Source organism: Lycorma delicatula, chromosome 2 (genome assembly GCF_047948215.1).
Source record: "Lycorma delicatula isolate Av1 chromosome 2, ASM4794821v1, whole genome shotgun sequence".
NCBI classification, from domain to species: Eukaryota; Metazoa; Arthropoda; class Insecta; order Hemiptera; family Fulgoridae; genus Lycorma; species Lycorma delicatula.
The window spans coordinates 238619547-238637108 of record NC_134456.1 but is presented as its reverse complement, the minus strand read 5'-3'; the positions used below and the strand labels follow the sequence as shown (position 1 = coordinate 238637108).

The following is a 17562-nucleotide window of genomic DNA, read 5'->3' as shown; positions in this document are numbered from 1 at the left end:
TGTTTTCAGATGTTAAAAGTATTATTCTTTCTGTTTGAAAATGAATGTATTTTTTCAGCCACATTTAGGATATTTTGATGTTAATAAAATTAATTTTTTGTAGCTTTGTTTTGCTTGCTAATGGTTTATTTACATCATTTTGTTCAGAATTAAATTCTCTACAAGTTTTGTGTAACATTTTTTACTTATTTATTACCCATGTAACAAAGTTATTGCACATTATGTGCCATAGAGTAAAATAAAACCATAATGAAATTCAAGGAATGCAAAAAAAAGGGGTAAGCTTGATTGTTTCTTATGTTTTTTGATCTGACAAATTGAATAAAACAGGTTTCAGAACTCTATCTGTAGTGGTTTATGAAAAAACTGGGCTAGAACACAAAACATTGTGGTGAAAATCCCATTTTGTTAAATTTTATGTAACCCATGTAACAAAGTTATTGCACATTATGTGCAATAACTTTGTTACATGGGTTTGCTGGAAAATTAATTATCCCCAATAATTCCACCAATTAGTAAAATATTGTATCGATGCTTTATTAATATTTTTATAATCTGTACAATCTAATAGATCAGAATAATAAAAGGGAGGTTGATTTTTTTATTTTTTCAGAAAAATGGATGATGGACTTAAGCAAAAATGGATTCATTTTGATGATAATTATTTAGAAAGATGATGTGCATTCAAAATTCATTAATTTTTGCATGTTGTTTTCTCCATGCTGATTATAATTATACTAAAAAATCACTTTATTTTAGTTTTTGACTTATAAAGATTTTAAAATCAAAAAGTAGTGACAGGAGTAGTGTTTTGAATTTGTATGAGCATTTACATTTTTTCTTTTTCAAATGATCTGTATATAATTTTTTTGCTATTTGTTCTTAAATAAATTTCATTGAAATTTGTATCAACCAATAAGATTGTAAAGAATGTTATTAAATTAGTTTGAGGAATTTTATTTCATATTTCTGCAAAGATTATCATAACTGATTTGAGTTATTTTCAGCCCTTCATTCTCAAAACTACTTTTAGCACTCCACAAACGCTAAACCCAAAAATTTACTACATTAGAGTGACACTTTTTTCTTGTTTGTTGATGATTAACACGATGACCACAACAGCATATGCCAAGATTATTCTCTTTTGAATGCACATCATCTATCTAAAAAGTTTCTTCATTTTTCTTTAAAAAAAAAAAAAAAACAGTAGTTGCCATTCATCTGTCTCATATTATGTATAAAGATACACATGAGAACTATTGTACTGTAAATATAAACATATTTTACACCAAATTAATATGCAGTTTAAACAGTATTATAGGGTGGGTGGTTTTATTTGTATAGTGTAATAAAATTATTATAAGTGTATATTCAGAAGTTTTATTAATTTAAAACTTTAAACTTTTTTTATGCACATATCGCTTGCCAAAGGGATATCTACTTAATCCCTTAAGAGAGATTGGAAGTGTCAAAAACAAGTATCGCTTTGTTGAGGTGAAGCTTAATTCCAAGAATATGCGTTAAATTAATTTCAAAAAGACTTTAATTCAAAAAAAGTTGTTTTAAAAAATTTACAGATAATTGGCATGGAGAGTAAAAAATAGAACTGAAAAATCGCAAACCCAACCCAACATCGTGATATTATTTTATTCTGTTTTTAACATATAAATAGATGTTTTTGCTTTTGTAAAATTAATTACTAATTTTCTTATTATTAAACTATTAAAATCCTGTATTTTCATCTTTCACATACCATTTAATTCATAAACTATCTACAATGTCGCTCATCATAGAGTTCTTAGTTTGCTAGTTATAATTATTATTACATTATACACTTTCTCATAATTGAATACTTTCTGGATCTATGGAAAATAGCTGAAACCAGGCAAACCACCTAATGACATAATATCATATCAGCCGATTAGCATGTTACCTGCACTTAAAAAGTTTTCAAGAAATCTACTTAGATGATTAAAACCTTTTTAGAACAAAGCAAACTAATATCTGATTCCAGATTAGCTTTCAAACAGATCATATTACCATCGAAGATTCATAGTCATTGGTAATATTCAGTTAGCTTTATACAAAAAACAGCTGTTCTACTGGTTTTCTTGATATCTGCTAAGCCTTTAGATTAACGGTGGTACACTGGTCTTTTTGAAATTAATCAGCATCTACCTTTAAAGTATTTAACATTTTCATTTCTTTTTTAAGTAAATGATATTTCAAGGTTAAATTCCAGACTGAAGTGTCTCTACTATTTTCCATAAATACAGGCATTCCTCAATGAAGTGTATTCCTCACACACTTCCAGTTTACCAATTTCTCCCAACACTAAAATAGCAGCTTGTACTGTGTAAAAGTAATTCACACGTCACCAGACATCATGCACCTTCAAGAATAGTTAAACAGCATTGAGCATGGTGAAAAATGTGGCAAATAGTCTAATGAAAATAAAAGTATGCATGTTAGTTTTATTTTCTGAACAAATGTCCATTTGTTATACTCGATGACATTCAGCTACCACAATCAAATTCTAGAAATACTTTGGTATTCACCTTGACAAAAGGCCCACATTTGGAAAAACGAGAATAACTGATTACTAAATTTTTTCAGTTGTACTGGATTCTAAATTGAAACTCAAAATTATCTCTGAACAAGTTAATTATTTACAAAGCCATATGGCAGCCGGTTACTGAGAATATTAACAGAATCTGATGCAATTATATTATTTTTTAATCCAAAGTTTATCACAACTCACAGATTTACATTTTTTTTATAAATGACTCCATATACCTACAATTCCAGAAGAAATCTCACCTTATTAATCAAAACTCAACAATCATCCAAATGTTCTGATAATTAATCTTCAAACTGCATTTGACACTTATATCCTGTTTTATAATTCAAGATTTTTAAGAAGTAAATCCTTCTAAGAGAAGTATGAAGGAATTATTTTTTTAACCTTTGCTGTTGAGCTTTTCTCCTTCAAGACATTTGCAAACATACATTCACCTCATCTATACATTGTCCCGAATGAACAAATTTTAGATACCTAGTTGCATTAAAAAATTTTATATCAGCTGATGTTTATTTCAACCACATTCTTAAGTAGGTTTAAACTGATTTAAAAAATAAACCATCCAATAATGTCATCTGACACCAGTGTGAAACAGCTATGAGGTAGACTGTTTCCTTATTTGAATACTAGATCGTGGATACTGGTGTTCTTTGGTGGTTGGGTTTCAATTAACCACACATCTCAGGAATGGTCGAACTGATGATGTACAAGACTACACGCTTCATTTACACTCATACATACCATCCTCATTCATCCTCTGAAGAATTATCTAAACGGTAGTTACCGGAGGCTAAACAGGAAAAAGAAGGATGGTTTCCTTAACCCATCAGGTTGGTCTAGTAGTGAACACATCTTCCCAAATCAGCTGATTTGGAAGTTGAGAGTTTCAGCATTCAAATCCTAGTAAAGTTAGTTATTTTTACACAGATTTGAATACTAGATCGTGGATACCGGTGTTCTTTGGTGGTTGGGTTTCAATTAATCACACATCTCAGGAATGGGTGAACTGAGACTCGACAAGACTATACTTCATTTACACTCGTACATATCATCCTCTGAAGTATTATCTGAATGGTAATTACCGGAGGCTAAACAGGAAAAAAGAAGACTATTTCCTTGCTCAATTCCTGTCGTGTCATGGCTGCTTCAGGCCATACCTGTAGCGCAGCGAGTACGATTTGTGGTTTTATTGTGGCACCTTCAATAGTGTTGAAAACGTGATCTTCGTGTACGTCACGTAGCCGAATCCAAGGGCAAGCTATGTGGCGGTAATGGACCCCCTAGACACAAACAACATAATTGAATGCGATTTTCAAGTTAGTGAGAAGCATCAGAGTGTGTAAGGTGGCTGAGGAGTAGAATGGTGGCCAGCCTGCTGGAGTGGTGGGCATCCATCTGCGTCAGTTAAATTTGGTTAACCACGTTCCAGAGGCTAAACAGAAAAAGAGAGAGAGGTAGCTAGTAGTGCCCACCGGGTTGGCCTAGTTTAATTCTTCATCACAAATCATCTGATTTTGTCGAGAGTTCTAAGGTTCAAATCATAGTAAGTAACTGCCTTTACTAGGAATTGAACCTTAGAACTCTCGACTTCAAAATCAGGTGCTGTGTTTAATCGGCCACTTTTTTACACGTCCATTTCAATTGAGGAAATGGAATTCTATTATTTGTTTTTCAAACTACAGATAAGTTTGTTATATTTTTAATAATTCAAAAATTTTTTTTAATGTTTCGTTCATTTTTTTACTAATTTTCAATTTTTTTTCATTCTTTTTTTTATTGTTTAAATCTGGTTATGGTTTTTTTTTTATTACTTTTCATTTGCTGTATTAAACAATCAATAGAATTTTGTCCTAATTTTTATCCCTTAATATTAATATTATTTAATAATAAATCCGATTGCTTGATATGTTCATGCATCCTCGGGCGTTCAAATAACGCGCCAAGAGTAGTGTGTGGCGCGTGACTACAATCGGCCTGTTTCGTTGAAGTTAGGCATCCTCACTTGCCTGTCGCGAGACACAAGTTGCTGGGCCGGCTCCTTCAGCTGAGTCCGCCGGCCAGGGTGATTGAAGCCCGTCGCGCTGGAGCTGGAGCGGGAAGGTAACGTCCACGTCCAGGGGCTACCTCGGCGGTCCGGCCAAACCTGCTGCTCCGGCGGGGATGTTGGCATCCGCCGATATTAAATTAGGCATGTGGCAACAACACTAAAAAAAGACAGCTAATATCTTATAAAATATTTGAAGTATATTTTTATACAAAATTATATATAATTTTGCTTCGGTTTGTCGTTACAGAATTATGTATTTTTAAATTGATGTCATGGACAAAAATCTATACAGAAATTAAAAATAATTACTAGTTTAATTTATTAATGAAAATGATTTTTTGATGTTTAACTATTACGCTTTTGTGTTGCATTATTTTTATGTTTAACAAAAAGAACATTATTATTATTAAATGCTGACCTATTATTATTATTGTTTTTTTTATAAATTAATAAATCTCAATCGCTTCTAAGAATTTTCTGAAAATTTCAGTAAATTTTTACTTTTATTTTAAACTTGTTTAACTGTTACGTGAATGAAAAATTACGAATTAAGTCTGTTGTGCAAATCATATGTATTTATATATTTTTTCCAACATTATAACGAGATATCGTATGTATTGAAGTGTACAATTGCGTGTGTTGGCATTATTTATCAATAATTCTTGACCTGTTAGTGTGAAAGTGTTGTAAAGAAAAGATTTATATCCTAATTTCAGTATTACTTATTTATTGGTTTTCATTTTTGTTTATCTGACTAAGTAAGTAATTTTATACCATTCTTATATAAATTAATAAAATTTAAGTTGAGTTTTTGTATTGATGGATTGGTGGTGTGGGCTTTAACTTGTGATAAAAACTCATTTGAGAGCGTCGTAAAATGGTTTTTTTAAGCAAAAATTCATATATCGTGGGCATATTATTATCATTATTAGTTATTTTGGCACACGAAGTTTGTTCCACCCTAATGGTTTTTAACGTATACGCCATTACTGACATGGTGTAAATGAAGGTTAGCGAGCATATGTTAAGTTTCGTTAAATTATATTTATAAAATAAAAAATTGTTATATCAGGTAATTAGTTTTGATTATTTAAGTAGTAAATAATTGCAATAATTACTGAATTTACTACTTAAATACTCAAAATATTAACAGTAATGACTGAAACGTAAGGGGTGGAACAAACTGCAAAAGTGCCGTAATTTTCTTTCTATTTATTGGAAATTATAATACTTACTTTCTTATCCGTTATTCCCCGATACTAATAAATAAAAAAAAAAAACAGTTGATAGTTGACCAGTTTTGTAATAGACTGTTTAAGCTTTCCATTATATTACAATTAATGGAAAACAGATGTGTTTCATGATAACTCCTAGCAAACGTCAATGGTTTTTAGTATGTCAAGTAGAACTCGCTAAAATAAACTGAGGTAGGTTGCAAAGAACTATTGTGTCCCTGAACCAACCGTGAAAACCATCTTCACAATTAATTACATACACCTGCATTATAATTTCGCAAAACTGTCGATTCTATCAAAAAGTCTCAGAAATTAACATTTCACAAAAACAAAAATTATAAGTAATTTATGAAACAAATAAAACACGATTATTGTACGAAAGTATTAATGATCCTTAACTTTAGGCTCTCAGAAATCGATAATTAACATTGAATTTTCATACGCATGACTGTTTTCATACCTTTAAGCAGATGAGTCCTTTCGTAAATATATCGGTTGCCTGTTTTTCAGATTGAATGCTTCCTTCTTTCTCCATCTTTCTCACATAATGGCATCTAGTTTTCTTTATTGTAGAACATCGCTCTATTTTTAAGTTTAATGGCAATCTGATTATCTATTAAGAGAGTTTGCTTTGGATTGACATTAAGTGTAACAACTTTCTTTTAGATGTCAAGCCAAACCAACTATTTGGTTGCCTCTATTGTACAAATATATGCAGCTTTCGTATTTTTGCAATTTAATTTGCAATTAATTTCTGCAATTTACTTTTCCACACAACTGATCTACCATTGGATTTAAGGAGAGTTTCGCCAGTCTTCCTTCAAATGACTGTCACCAACATAATTGGCATCACTGTACACCTCAATTTGCCCACTGGCTTTTTTTATTATATGTAATGCCAATTTCAGGAATAGATTAGAAATATCTGAAATTTCTTTTTACCAAATTAAAATGGGCCTTTATTGGTTGAATCTTTGCTCCAGTTGCAATATTCAAGGCAAAGCTTAAGTCTGTTGTTTTGCCTGATGCTAAATAATTTAAGCTTCCAACAATTTCCCTATCATGTTCACCGTTGGATATTAGAGGAGAGGTTCCAGGTTCCCAACCAAGTTCAGTTGGAAAGATTAAGATTTGCAGTCGCTAAACCCATTTTTTTTTGTAGAATTATCTTTGCATGTACTGACTGGTCCATCTATAAATTTTTCAGTGCCTGCATTATGGCAACGTGAGAAATACAGTTAAATGCATTTCTCATGTCTAGGGTAATGAGAGCACAAATACCCCGCCGACTGCCTCTCATAATTCTCCTAGCCACCGCTAGCACAACAGTATTGAGAGCAGACGTTCCCCTGCAAAAGCCGTATTAGCTTGAAGAGAGCCCACTCCCTCCTATACTATTGTGGTGCTGGAGCATGTGCTCCAGTACACAACACAGCAGTGGCCGGTAAGAGGAAGGAAGCGCGGGAATCACAAATGATTCTGTTTTCTCTTTCAGCTACTGCAGATTGTTGTGGCGTATAAGATACTGTCATAGAGTGTTAACACTTACATTATAATTTTTCCAAGCCTGATACAACTGTATCACAGTGCTATTAGATGGCCATTCACTTGATTTATGATCCTTTAACTTGCACTTACAACAGATAGGTCTCACTTAACAGTTTTTAGAGATTGCCTAATTTTCCACAAGAAAAACATTTCGTACCATTGTGATTAGCATTAGCATGACTTCCTTTGTAGAATTAGATCTTGAAGCACACTTCTTGGGTTGAGAATCGACCTTGAGTTAAAGATGTATCGTTCATTTTAACCTCAATTCATAGTTTAAAAGTCGTTCCTGCAATTTTAGACCATGTCTTTTGGCAAGTCATGCCATGTGATATAGATGGGGTAAAATTCTTAAGGCTATATTTGTAAAAGCTCTGCACATGTCATTATGATGTATTGTTTTGCCTAAGAATGTCATTGCATTTGAAGTTCATCATATTTGGCTAGTGGAATGTCAGATTTTGTTTTAGTTTCAACCTTACTTCGTGGGCAGTGATGCAACTAGCTTCCCTAAAAAAGAATAATTCTTTTCTTGGTCTCTACATTTGCTATGTTACATTAACAAGTATCTTCTGATAATAAGCACTTCCTGTCTCAGGCCTTACAAAGGTTGCATTAACAACTTGAAAAAATTATCTTTGCTTAAACATGTCTGCACAATAATATGCCTTATAAGGTTTTTAATTTTGTTTTTTTCCAACTTCAACAAATATTCCACAGATTGCCAACTAGACCAAATCGGTTGATAATTATATTTAAATTTAAGTGTTGGAAATACTTATCTTTCCAATGGTATATTAGAAAACCCACGTGGTCTATTCTCCATATCTAATTTGTTAATAACCAAAAACTGCCCACTACTTACTATGTCCAGTAAAACTCACTAAAATAAACTGAGATTGGTTACAAAAAACTATTTGAACACTCAACAAAATAACAAAAAACACAGACAGAATAAAAACATCATAACTAACTAATACATGTCTACTAAATAATATCGCAAATTATCGATTCTATTAAAAAGCCTCGGAAAATAAATAGAATCTCACAAAAATTAGAATTAAAAGTAATATTTGAAAGTGATGTTTATAAAACGTATGAACATTGTACATAAATATTAATACCCCTTTATAATTAGTTCTTCATGGTTATTAACTTTTAATATGTAACATAAAATTTGTTGTTAGAAATGAAGATGAATTGAATAAATATGTTATCACTAAAGTGAGTTCTACCATTTCCTGATGAATGCTAAGAGACTTAGGGTCACGTGGCCTTAATTAAAGTTTAATTATTTATTTATTAAATTAAACATTTTTATAAAATTATGTATACATGATTTAAAATTTATGACATGGTGATAAGCAAGGTAATAATGTAAGGTAAGGTCATAATGTCGAACCAAAATATGAATAAACAAAGATGTACACACCAATATAATGAATCTGTTTCACAAACATGATAATAATATTATAAATAAAGGTTCCATAAATATGTTTATTGATACTCATATCTAAACAAGCTTGTGTTGTTCATTTTTTTGAATTCTGTTAAATCTGATTAATTATCATTTAGTATTTACCCCATTTTTGGTAAAAGATTTTGAACCTTTATTAGTGTGGACATGTAAAAAATACATTTATGCTAAAATCACGCTCATTTTTTAACAAATTGTAATCGGTTGAAACTGACCTGTCTGCTAATATTTTATTGTATTCTGTTACAAGGTTTTTATCTTAATTTATATGATTAAATCGTTTATAACATTAGTTATACCGCATCTAAGTTGCTTCCGCATAATTTTGCTGTTTTATTTTTAATTATTAAAATTCGATGTAACTTTCATTGACGGCAGAAGTTATTAGTTGTGCTCTGTTAAGCATCGGGCATATGCATAAAACTGACATCAGGGGAATGAGACGTTATCTTTTTTCAAAAGTCATTTAAATGTAATATTTATTAAAAGTGTAATAGAGATGCACATTTATACTGGTTTGAGCCACATGCGGCTCACAGATGCCTCCCAATGTTCTTCAGTTTGTGGCATGAGATCGGTGTAAGCCTTAGAAGGGCCACATGATTAATTTCAATATTATTTACAAAGTATTCTTGTATAAAAAAAAAGTTATATTTATAACTCTTAAAGAGTTTCTTTAAGATATGTACCTATTTACATATCTTAACTGCTGTTATTACTTACATCATACTGTGTTATAAAAAACTATTTACAGAAAACACATTACATCATTTACATTTAACATTGTCAATTCTGTTCATCATTCTGTTATTTCATTATCAATTTTGTTCTAATAATTAAATACAGAACATTTTTACTCAAAATCATGAACAACAAAGTTTCTATTGAAAGTTTTATAAGAAAACAAAATCAGTCAACAGCTGAAGCAATCGAGACAAAAGAAGGCATCACACACATAACTTTTTGTCGTTGCCCTTTTGGTAGTTTTTTCTGAGGTTCCTCTGTCTTCTGTCAGCTTCCTCATTTTGTAGCAACCACTGCACCTCTGTCTTGCTGTTGACTTCTTACCTTCAATGTTGATCAGTCTATGTACTGTTGTAGTCTCTTTTGTAAATTCATCTTGACTGACTTCAGTTTATGCATCATTGTCAAACGTCTGTAAAAAAAGGTAAAATCAATTCTTCCCTAAATATTAGGATTTTCATTGGAAGTTTTTGTTGTTTGATAACAAGGTTGTATGAAAACCATTGACAATTGAAGTTCCAAACAGTATTTCAAAAATGATTTTGATACCACTTTATTGAATGTAGATGGCTGGTATATGCTCATTTGGTCAGATAAATCAATAAATTCTTTTGCAGAGTTGTAGTCTGTTACCACCTTGGGTTTCATGATGTCCTTCCCTCTCTTCTGTTTTGTTACCATTTCGTCTCTGTGTTTTGTTGAAATCATCAACACATTTCCGTTATTCTTCTATTTCAATATATATATATATATTTTTTTTTTACCTGAATATTGGGCTGTAACTACTTCACCTTTTTTCAGTTTGGTTTCTGTTAATTATGTTGATTTTTTCCTTTTTGATTAGCCATTAATGTACCAAAAAGATTTGTATAAAAATCATGTAACTGAGAAGCCAACAATACACTTGTATACCAATTTTCACAATCCAGCTTCAAGTAATGGTCCAGCAAGCTCCAACACATATTTTTCTGGAACCCCTTTGCCGGAAATTGGTTCTTTTCCAGCATATATCATGAGATTCCATGTGTAGCCACAGACAAGACATAATTTGAAGTTTCACCCCGTGCTGGTGTCTTTCTTTTGGGAGAGTATTGATGAAAGACAAGCTGTCCCCTGAAAAGAATTATTTTTCATCGATTCACATCTCTTCGTGGAGGATTGATTGCATTTTGAAACTTTGGGAGAAGCTAGTCGATGAGTTGTTGAACTTTGTACAGTTTCTTCATTGTATGGTGCATTTCCATTATGGAACATTCTCAGAAGAATCTCAAAAATGTTGGCTTAGAATCTCAGTAAGTTAGCTTACTAACCCGGTTAGAATACAACAGATTTACTATATACTCGGCATTTTACCAAGACCCCATCCACAAAATTTTCCACAAATCTTTCTGTTTCATTTATATCAGGTGTATTCTATTTTTTCAATCTAGAGCTTTATTATAATTATCGATTGCTCTTGTTCTCCTTTGAAATTCAATCTTTTGTTATGCATAATGATTTGTCTCATTACCTTAAGAAATTGAAAATGCATGATCGATGAAAAGTGCATAATACACTTCTTGGGGATTGGCATCTGTACCTTTGCTATTATTTATCATCATTAAGTAATAGTGCAAAGGCATTGGAATAAAATATCACGTATATCAAATTTATTAGATTAAGTTAGATTTTAGATTCATTATCTCCTTCATTGTTATCACTGTATAATTCATTGTTGTAAACATTGGAGCATTGTAGGTTCAAACAGTGTACACTCTCAGTTTGATCTGGAATAAAAGAAATTCGAATATCGCTGCTGCTACTTACGCCAGCCGAATTACTGACAGAATCAGACATTCATAATTCTATCATAACTTTCCTCTGAATCGCTCTACAAACCTCTAATTTTTTGTCTTGTCATTTACAACTGGTTTGTCAAATTCTGATCTGTATTGAGAGTTTTCATGAGAATCTGTGCCAAAATCAGCATTATTACTATAAATCATTTAAAAATAAATCAAAACACGAAAACGTTGTGCTGGAAAATACTAGAATTAGGTTAGGAATAAAATATCTTTTTTAGGCTTTGAATATAAATTTGTTAATTTACCAATAAACAATTACAACTTTCTAGTTTGTAGAGAATTTACTTCTGACGAAATGAATGTGAAATAACATTTATTAAAATTAAACAGAAATTTAGTTTAATAAAAAACAAAACACACAAACTGAATCTGGAGCTAAATGAAAACAAATAGAAAACTTAGCAGTGGCAGAAAATAATTGTTAAAAAATATATTTAAAGAATAAAAATCACATACATTACCACAAATCAAAGAATCAGTGAGCCAAGGGCCATTTCACATGGCCTCTTAGAGAGATTAATTTGAGCCATGTATATAGCATCATCTGTTAATATCATTGGTCTGTTCTTGTGTTCTTAAGTTTTTCATTGAGAAAGCTTGCATCAGCATCAAATATAACCTCACTTAAGCCACCATAAAACATAGACAAACAAAAATCATTAAGGAATTATAAGAGAGCTGTTTATGACAGGTGTAAAAGAGTCAAAGGTATTTTTATTAAGGTCTATTTTTATTATGGTTATTTATTTTAATTTTGTTTTTCTTTACAGATAATGAATGTGCCTGTAAATAATACTTTTACTAATGAAGCTGTGCTTCTTAATAAAAATATTAAATTAGTGACTGAACAGGATAATGCGGCACAAATGATATGGCTTCTGTTACCAGTGACTGAAACTAACACATCGCATGAGCATGTAAGCTCTTTTCTTTTCTTTTTTATTTCTCTTCTGCATATCTTCTTTCCTGGTTTTCCAACAGTTCTTCATTCTTTTCTTTATTTTTCCCTTCTTTTTTCTAGCTTTCTGTGAAATCTTTACTGGTTTTCTGAACATTGTTCTGTATTGAAAAAATATTTTTATTTTCATTTACAACCACTGAACTGTATTGATATTTCCATTCTTTTTTTCATTAAATGTGGTTGAAAATCTGTTTTGTGAGACTGAAAAAAGATTTGGCCCTCTTTTTTCTGATGAAATTGACCTTTTCTCGGTTTCATTGTATATGTAAATGTTTTTGTTACTTTGGTTCTAGAATCTTTCTCAAGTTTTTACTGTATTTTTCTATTTGATTTATTTTATCTGATTTCAAACTGAAGATGCGTCTGATGATGCAAACAGGGTCCTCCGGTTTGATTAATGTATTTTAGTGTCTGATTTTGGCACCGAGATGTTCTTGTTGAAAATATCCTTTGTTGGTAGGCTAATTTTATTTTTCTCTTTCTTGTTTGATTGGCTTTTTTATCCAAATCAATAATTTGGATTATTTCTCCCATATATTTAAATTTGTTAACTTGATTGATTTTCCATATTTCGTTTTTAGGGACTCGGAAGAATCTTGGTTGGTCATGAATTCTGCATTTTTCAAAGAAATTTTTAACCTTATTTCCCTTGCAAATTATTTTAGTTGGTTTACTTGTTCTGCTGCCTTTTCAAGGTTCTGTAAGAAAATTGTAATATTTTCAGCAAAGGCTAAGCAGTTATTACAATTCCTTTCAGTTTCAGACTCAATTTTATTTAGTGGTGTGTTCCAACTTTTTTCATCTTATTTTCCCAATTTTAGTTCTAACTTTGTGATTGGAAGAGTCTGTTCAGTAATGTTAATTGCGTTGGGATCCACACCAAATTCTTCTAGGAACTTTGAATAAGGAAGTTCTGTAGATTGAGTTGTATACCTTTTTGAATCTACGAAGACAATTACTTAGTTTTATGGCTTGTAATTTTTCCCTTATTGTTTAAAGGTTCAAGATTTGCTCTACACATGATCTTACTTTTCTGAATCCTTCTTCATATTCTCCCAGTTGTTAAGTCTATATTAATTCAATTATATTTCGAAGTGCATTTCAAAGGATTTTATTTGTCACAGGTAAGAAGGAAATTCATTTGTTGTTGTTTACTTACGTTTCATCTTCTTATTTGTGTAGTTTATGTATTAATGCATTTTTCCAGTCTTGTGAGATTTTGTTCAGTTTTCTATATCTCTTCTAGCAAGTTCTTCAGTTTTCTCTTGTTTTTTTCATGATTCTTCCTGTAATTCTACTGCAGTTAAGTTATCATCTGCTTCCTTATAATTTAATTTCTGGGTGATTTTGTCTATTTTCATTTAATTATGTATTTTGGGTTTTTCAGTTCATGTTGCTAGATTTTGGAATTGAAATATTACCTCAGGTTCTTGGTAGTTTAGTAATTTTTCAAAGTACTTGCCGGAAATTTGCAGTTGTCTTTGTTGTTATGGCCTAATTTTCTCTTTTTACCCTAAAGCAAAGGCTGGGTGATTGATATTTGGTAAGTGTGGTAAATTTTAATGTACTTATTTATTTAATTGAAATAGACAGGCATGAAACCCATGAATACAATATCATATTAAAAAAAAAAAACATAAGTACTTAACAAAATTATCATTCATAAGTTAGAATAGCTCTTGATAAGGTATTAACTGTACTGTAAGTGTACTTTACACAGTAAAGGTAGTCTAGTAATAGATGATATATGAGATTTGATTGAACCAAGAAAATATTGAAAATTATGCCTAAGCAGTCTAGTCATTATTATATGTAAGTCAAAACTGAAATAATTTAGGATAGTCAAAATAACTACTAAACGTTTTATTAGCAAATATTAATCTGTACTTGTCATAGGTGATTCAATTCTTGGTATTTTTAACAAATTAAAAATATTAATAAAGTTAATGATCGGTAAAGTGCATAGAATCACAGATTTTATAGGCTGCATATCTAAGAAAAATTCTCTGTGGTATTTCTAGTAATTTTAATTGCAAGTCGGCAAAAGGTCACTAGACAACAGAGCCATAATTTAGTACTACAGTATATAAAATGCATAACCAAAAAAATTCTCCCGAGTTGATATTTCTAAAATTTGTAGAGAATCTTAATTAAATTTACTATTTTTAGTGTCTTACAGTATAATCTTCGTATTGACTGAAGGATAACTTTGTATCAAAACCTACACCTAAGTCTTTAATAGAAGATAGCTTTTGTATTATTCAGTTACACAGTTATATCAACATTTGCAAACCTTCTAAATTGAGTATGAAATCAATTTTTTTTAAGTTGGAAGAAATAATATATAAGTTAATTTTTATACAAAGTTCAAGTCAACGAAGTAATTGAATATCAGCTAGATTTATAATAATAGGCTTAAACAATTTCATATCTGCAAAAAATAAAAAATAAAAATATGAGTAGTGTGTAATGAAACTGATGACATTTATAAATACTATGAAAATTGTAGAACCTAAATGTATGCCTTGTCTTAGGAAAAGAAGAGCATTTCAAGAATGATTGAAGAGCTTAGTTAAAAACTGTATAAAAAAGGCAGAGCATTTCTTCACTAAAAGAGGATGAATATATTCTGGGCCTGTCAAAGAATTATTAGATCAAATGGCCCCTTTCAACATCATTCTCAGTTAATGTTTAACTGCAGCAGTTAAATGTAATTTTAGTTGAGGAAAAATCATTGCTAGTATTCACTCCCAAATTTTGTTTAGCAAAAACGTACAATACCAGTGCCCTTATTAGCATACTCATTTCAAAAAGCATACAAGGTAGATAGATCTATTGTTGTCATTATTATTAGCAAATTTAAAAAAATCTTTGGAATCATCAGATAAAGATTCCTAAACTTTAAAAATATAAATTTTCTATGTTTGAAAGTTTCTTAATAATTTTAATTAAGATTTAGCCCAAAACTAGTATTATTTAAACATACAGTGTTTCTTACGAGACAACCTATCTTTAGTTTCAATGATTATTTTTTTGGGGGGGAAACGCATCATTATAATCATGGAAACAATTTGAATAAGTTGACGATATTTTGAAAATAAAGTATTTAATATTAAGCTTTTAATTGAGTTTGGAAAGGTTTGAAAAGATCATTCAAAAAGTACAGTCGCAGCTAATAGTTGAGCATGTATCCTGTTTGTTGCTATTATGACCAGCGACATGCAGGCATGGTTAATATTGTCTTTCACACAGTTTTATCAGATACTTTATACTTTGTTAATATTATGAAGTATAATTTTTGCATTATTATTATACTGTTGGTGTTGTTATTTTCATCTATTTTTGCAACTGTTTGCAATATTTCTATCAAAGACTCATCTGTATAAAAAGAACAACAGATTACATAAAGGTATTAAAAAATCATATCAGTTAACATTATACATTTATTTTAACTATGAAACTTAAAAAGTGTAAAAGCAGTTGCAAGCAACCATTTTTTCTGGAAACCACTACTGGATTTCAGCTTTCCTCCAGTTGTTGGTAGTAACTTTATTTACCGCAAACGGGTGATAAGTTGCGTTTCCATTCTTATTACACTTCCTTGTAAATAATTTAAAAATTCATTTGTAAACCAATTTTTAAAACTGTCCCTATTCATTTCTGAATGATAATCTGAAGAACAGGCTTTCAATTTACTGCTGTAAACCTTACGTTGTTTAAGAATCCTGTTTTAGCTGAACCTGCATGACATACTATTAGACTGCCTTTCTGATGAACATTTTAGTTTTAATGTGTAATTTTCTTTGAATCTTTCCATATGCATTTATGAAAATGATTTTCATTAAGCCATGTCTTATCTATGTAAAATATATGATCATCAAATATATTTGATCATCACATGACACTTTTAATTTGTGAAATATATTTAAAATTCAATTCTTTTTAATGCAGTATCTGGTTTTTCCATCAAGAAATGTTGACCATCTTCAGTTTTTTTTTTTTTAATAACAAAAACCAATTTTTTTCACAATACGGCGAACGGTCGTAGACGATAGATTTACATCCAGTTTTCCCGTACTTCCTCTTTGAAGTTCTTAATGGTAGGGATTTCATTCTGAACGGTAGGGGTAGTACTGGTATAAGATTGTGCACAATGCACGACTGTTGAAATATTCCAGTAACAGATTTGCATTCCGTGTCCTATTTTCCTTGGCATTTCAAACTGAATGCAACTGTCATTACAATAGCACTCCTACATATCCTTTGTAGTGACCTTCATCTAATGTTCATGTTTCGGTGATGGGTTCATGAACTTTATCAAAGTAAATTGCACTACGGAATTCAAAGTCTTATAGCTTTTGAAAAAATGTTTATTTATTGCAGATTGCTTTTTTCAAACCACTCTTAATTGTACAGCCTTGTTGACCAGTAAACAAAGGTGTCTCCATCTCATTCATATTACACTTAAGATAGTTACAGAGAAATTACAAAAAAATCTTTAACTTATTACCCAATAAAAAAATGCTTAACTTACTATTCTAAACTGTCTTTGACATAGGGCGATACTGTTAAATAAACTTGCTAAGAAACCAGCACGAACTGAACATATCAAAATAAAATATTCGTATGATTTATTAGATATCATAGCTAAGGGCTTAATGAACCCATCAGACTGAAGACTGGCATTGCAATTGATTTTTACTAATATACAATGACATAATATTAATATACTGTAATCAATATTGAGACTGTACTGCCTACTGAGAATGCTTCTTCAGCCCTTCACATATTTCCAATTTCCACAATTTTAAATCTATTATTATGATCCTCACCATAAAACAGGAATGTTTATTAATCCAACTCAACAAATAAAAATTCTACAAAATTAATGCCTGATATTAATGGAAATTTATTTTTTTTACACCTAATGTTAACCGAAATGTGATGATTTTACCTGAAAACAACCTGTATGCTTAAATAGTAGTAGTTTTTGGCTAAATCTTAATTACAATTATTGAGAAACAATTGTTTAATCTAATTTTAAAAATAGAAGCTTTTTATTATTGGTTTGGATTTTATAGCAATTTAAAGTTCATGTTTTCAAAAAAAACTGCAAGAAATTCAC

At 30.6% G+C, this 17562-nt stretch overlaps 1 protein-coding gene across 3 annotated transcripts in view; it reads left to right on the top strand.

Moving 5' to 3' along the window:
- The window catches only part of LOC142319790 (uncharacterized), a 96591-nt gene that overhangs the window by 65777 nt on the left and 13252 nt on the right, over positions 1 to 17562 (top strand). For all 3 annotated transcript variants that reach the window (XM_075357477.1, XM_075357476.1, XM_075357475.1), the window contains one exon: positions 12247 to 12393. In XM_075357477.1, the coding sequence (XP_075213592.1) occupies positions 12247 to 12393 (147 nt within the window). The remainder of the gene's footprint in view (positions 1 to 12246; positions 12394 to 17562) is intronic.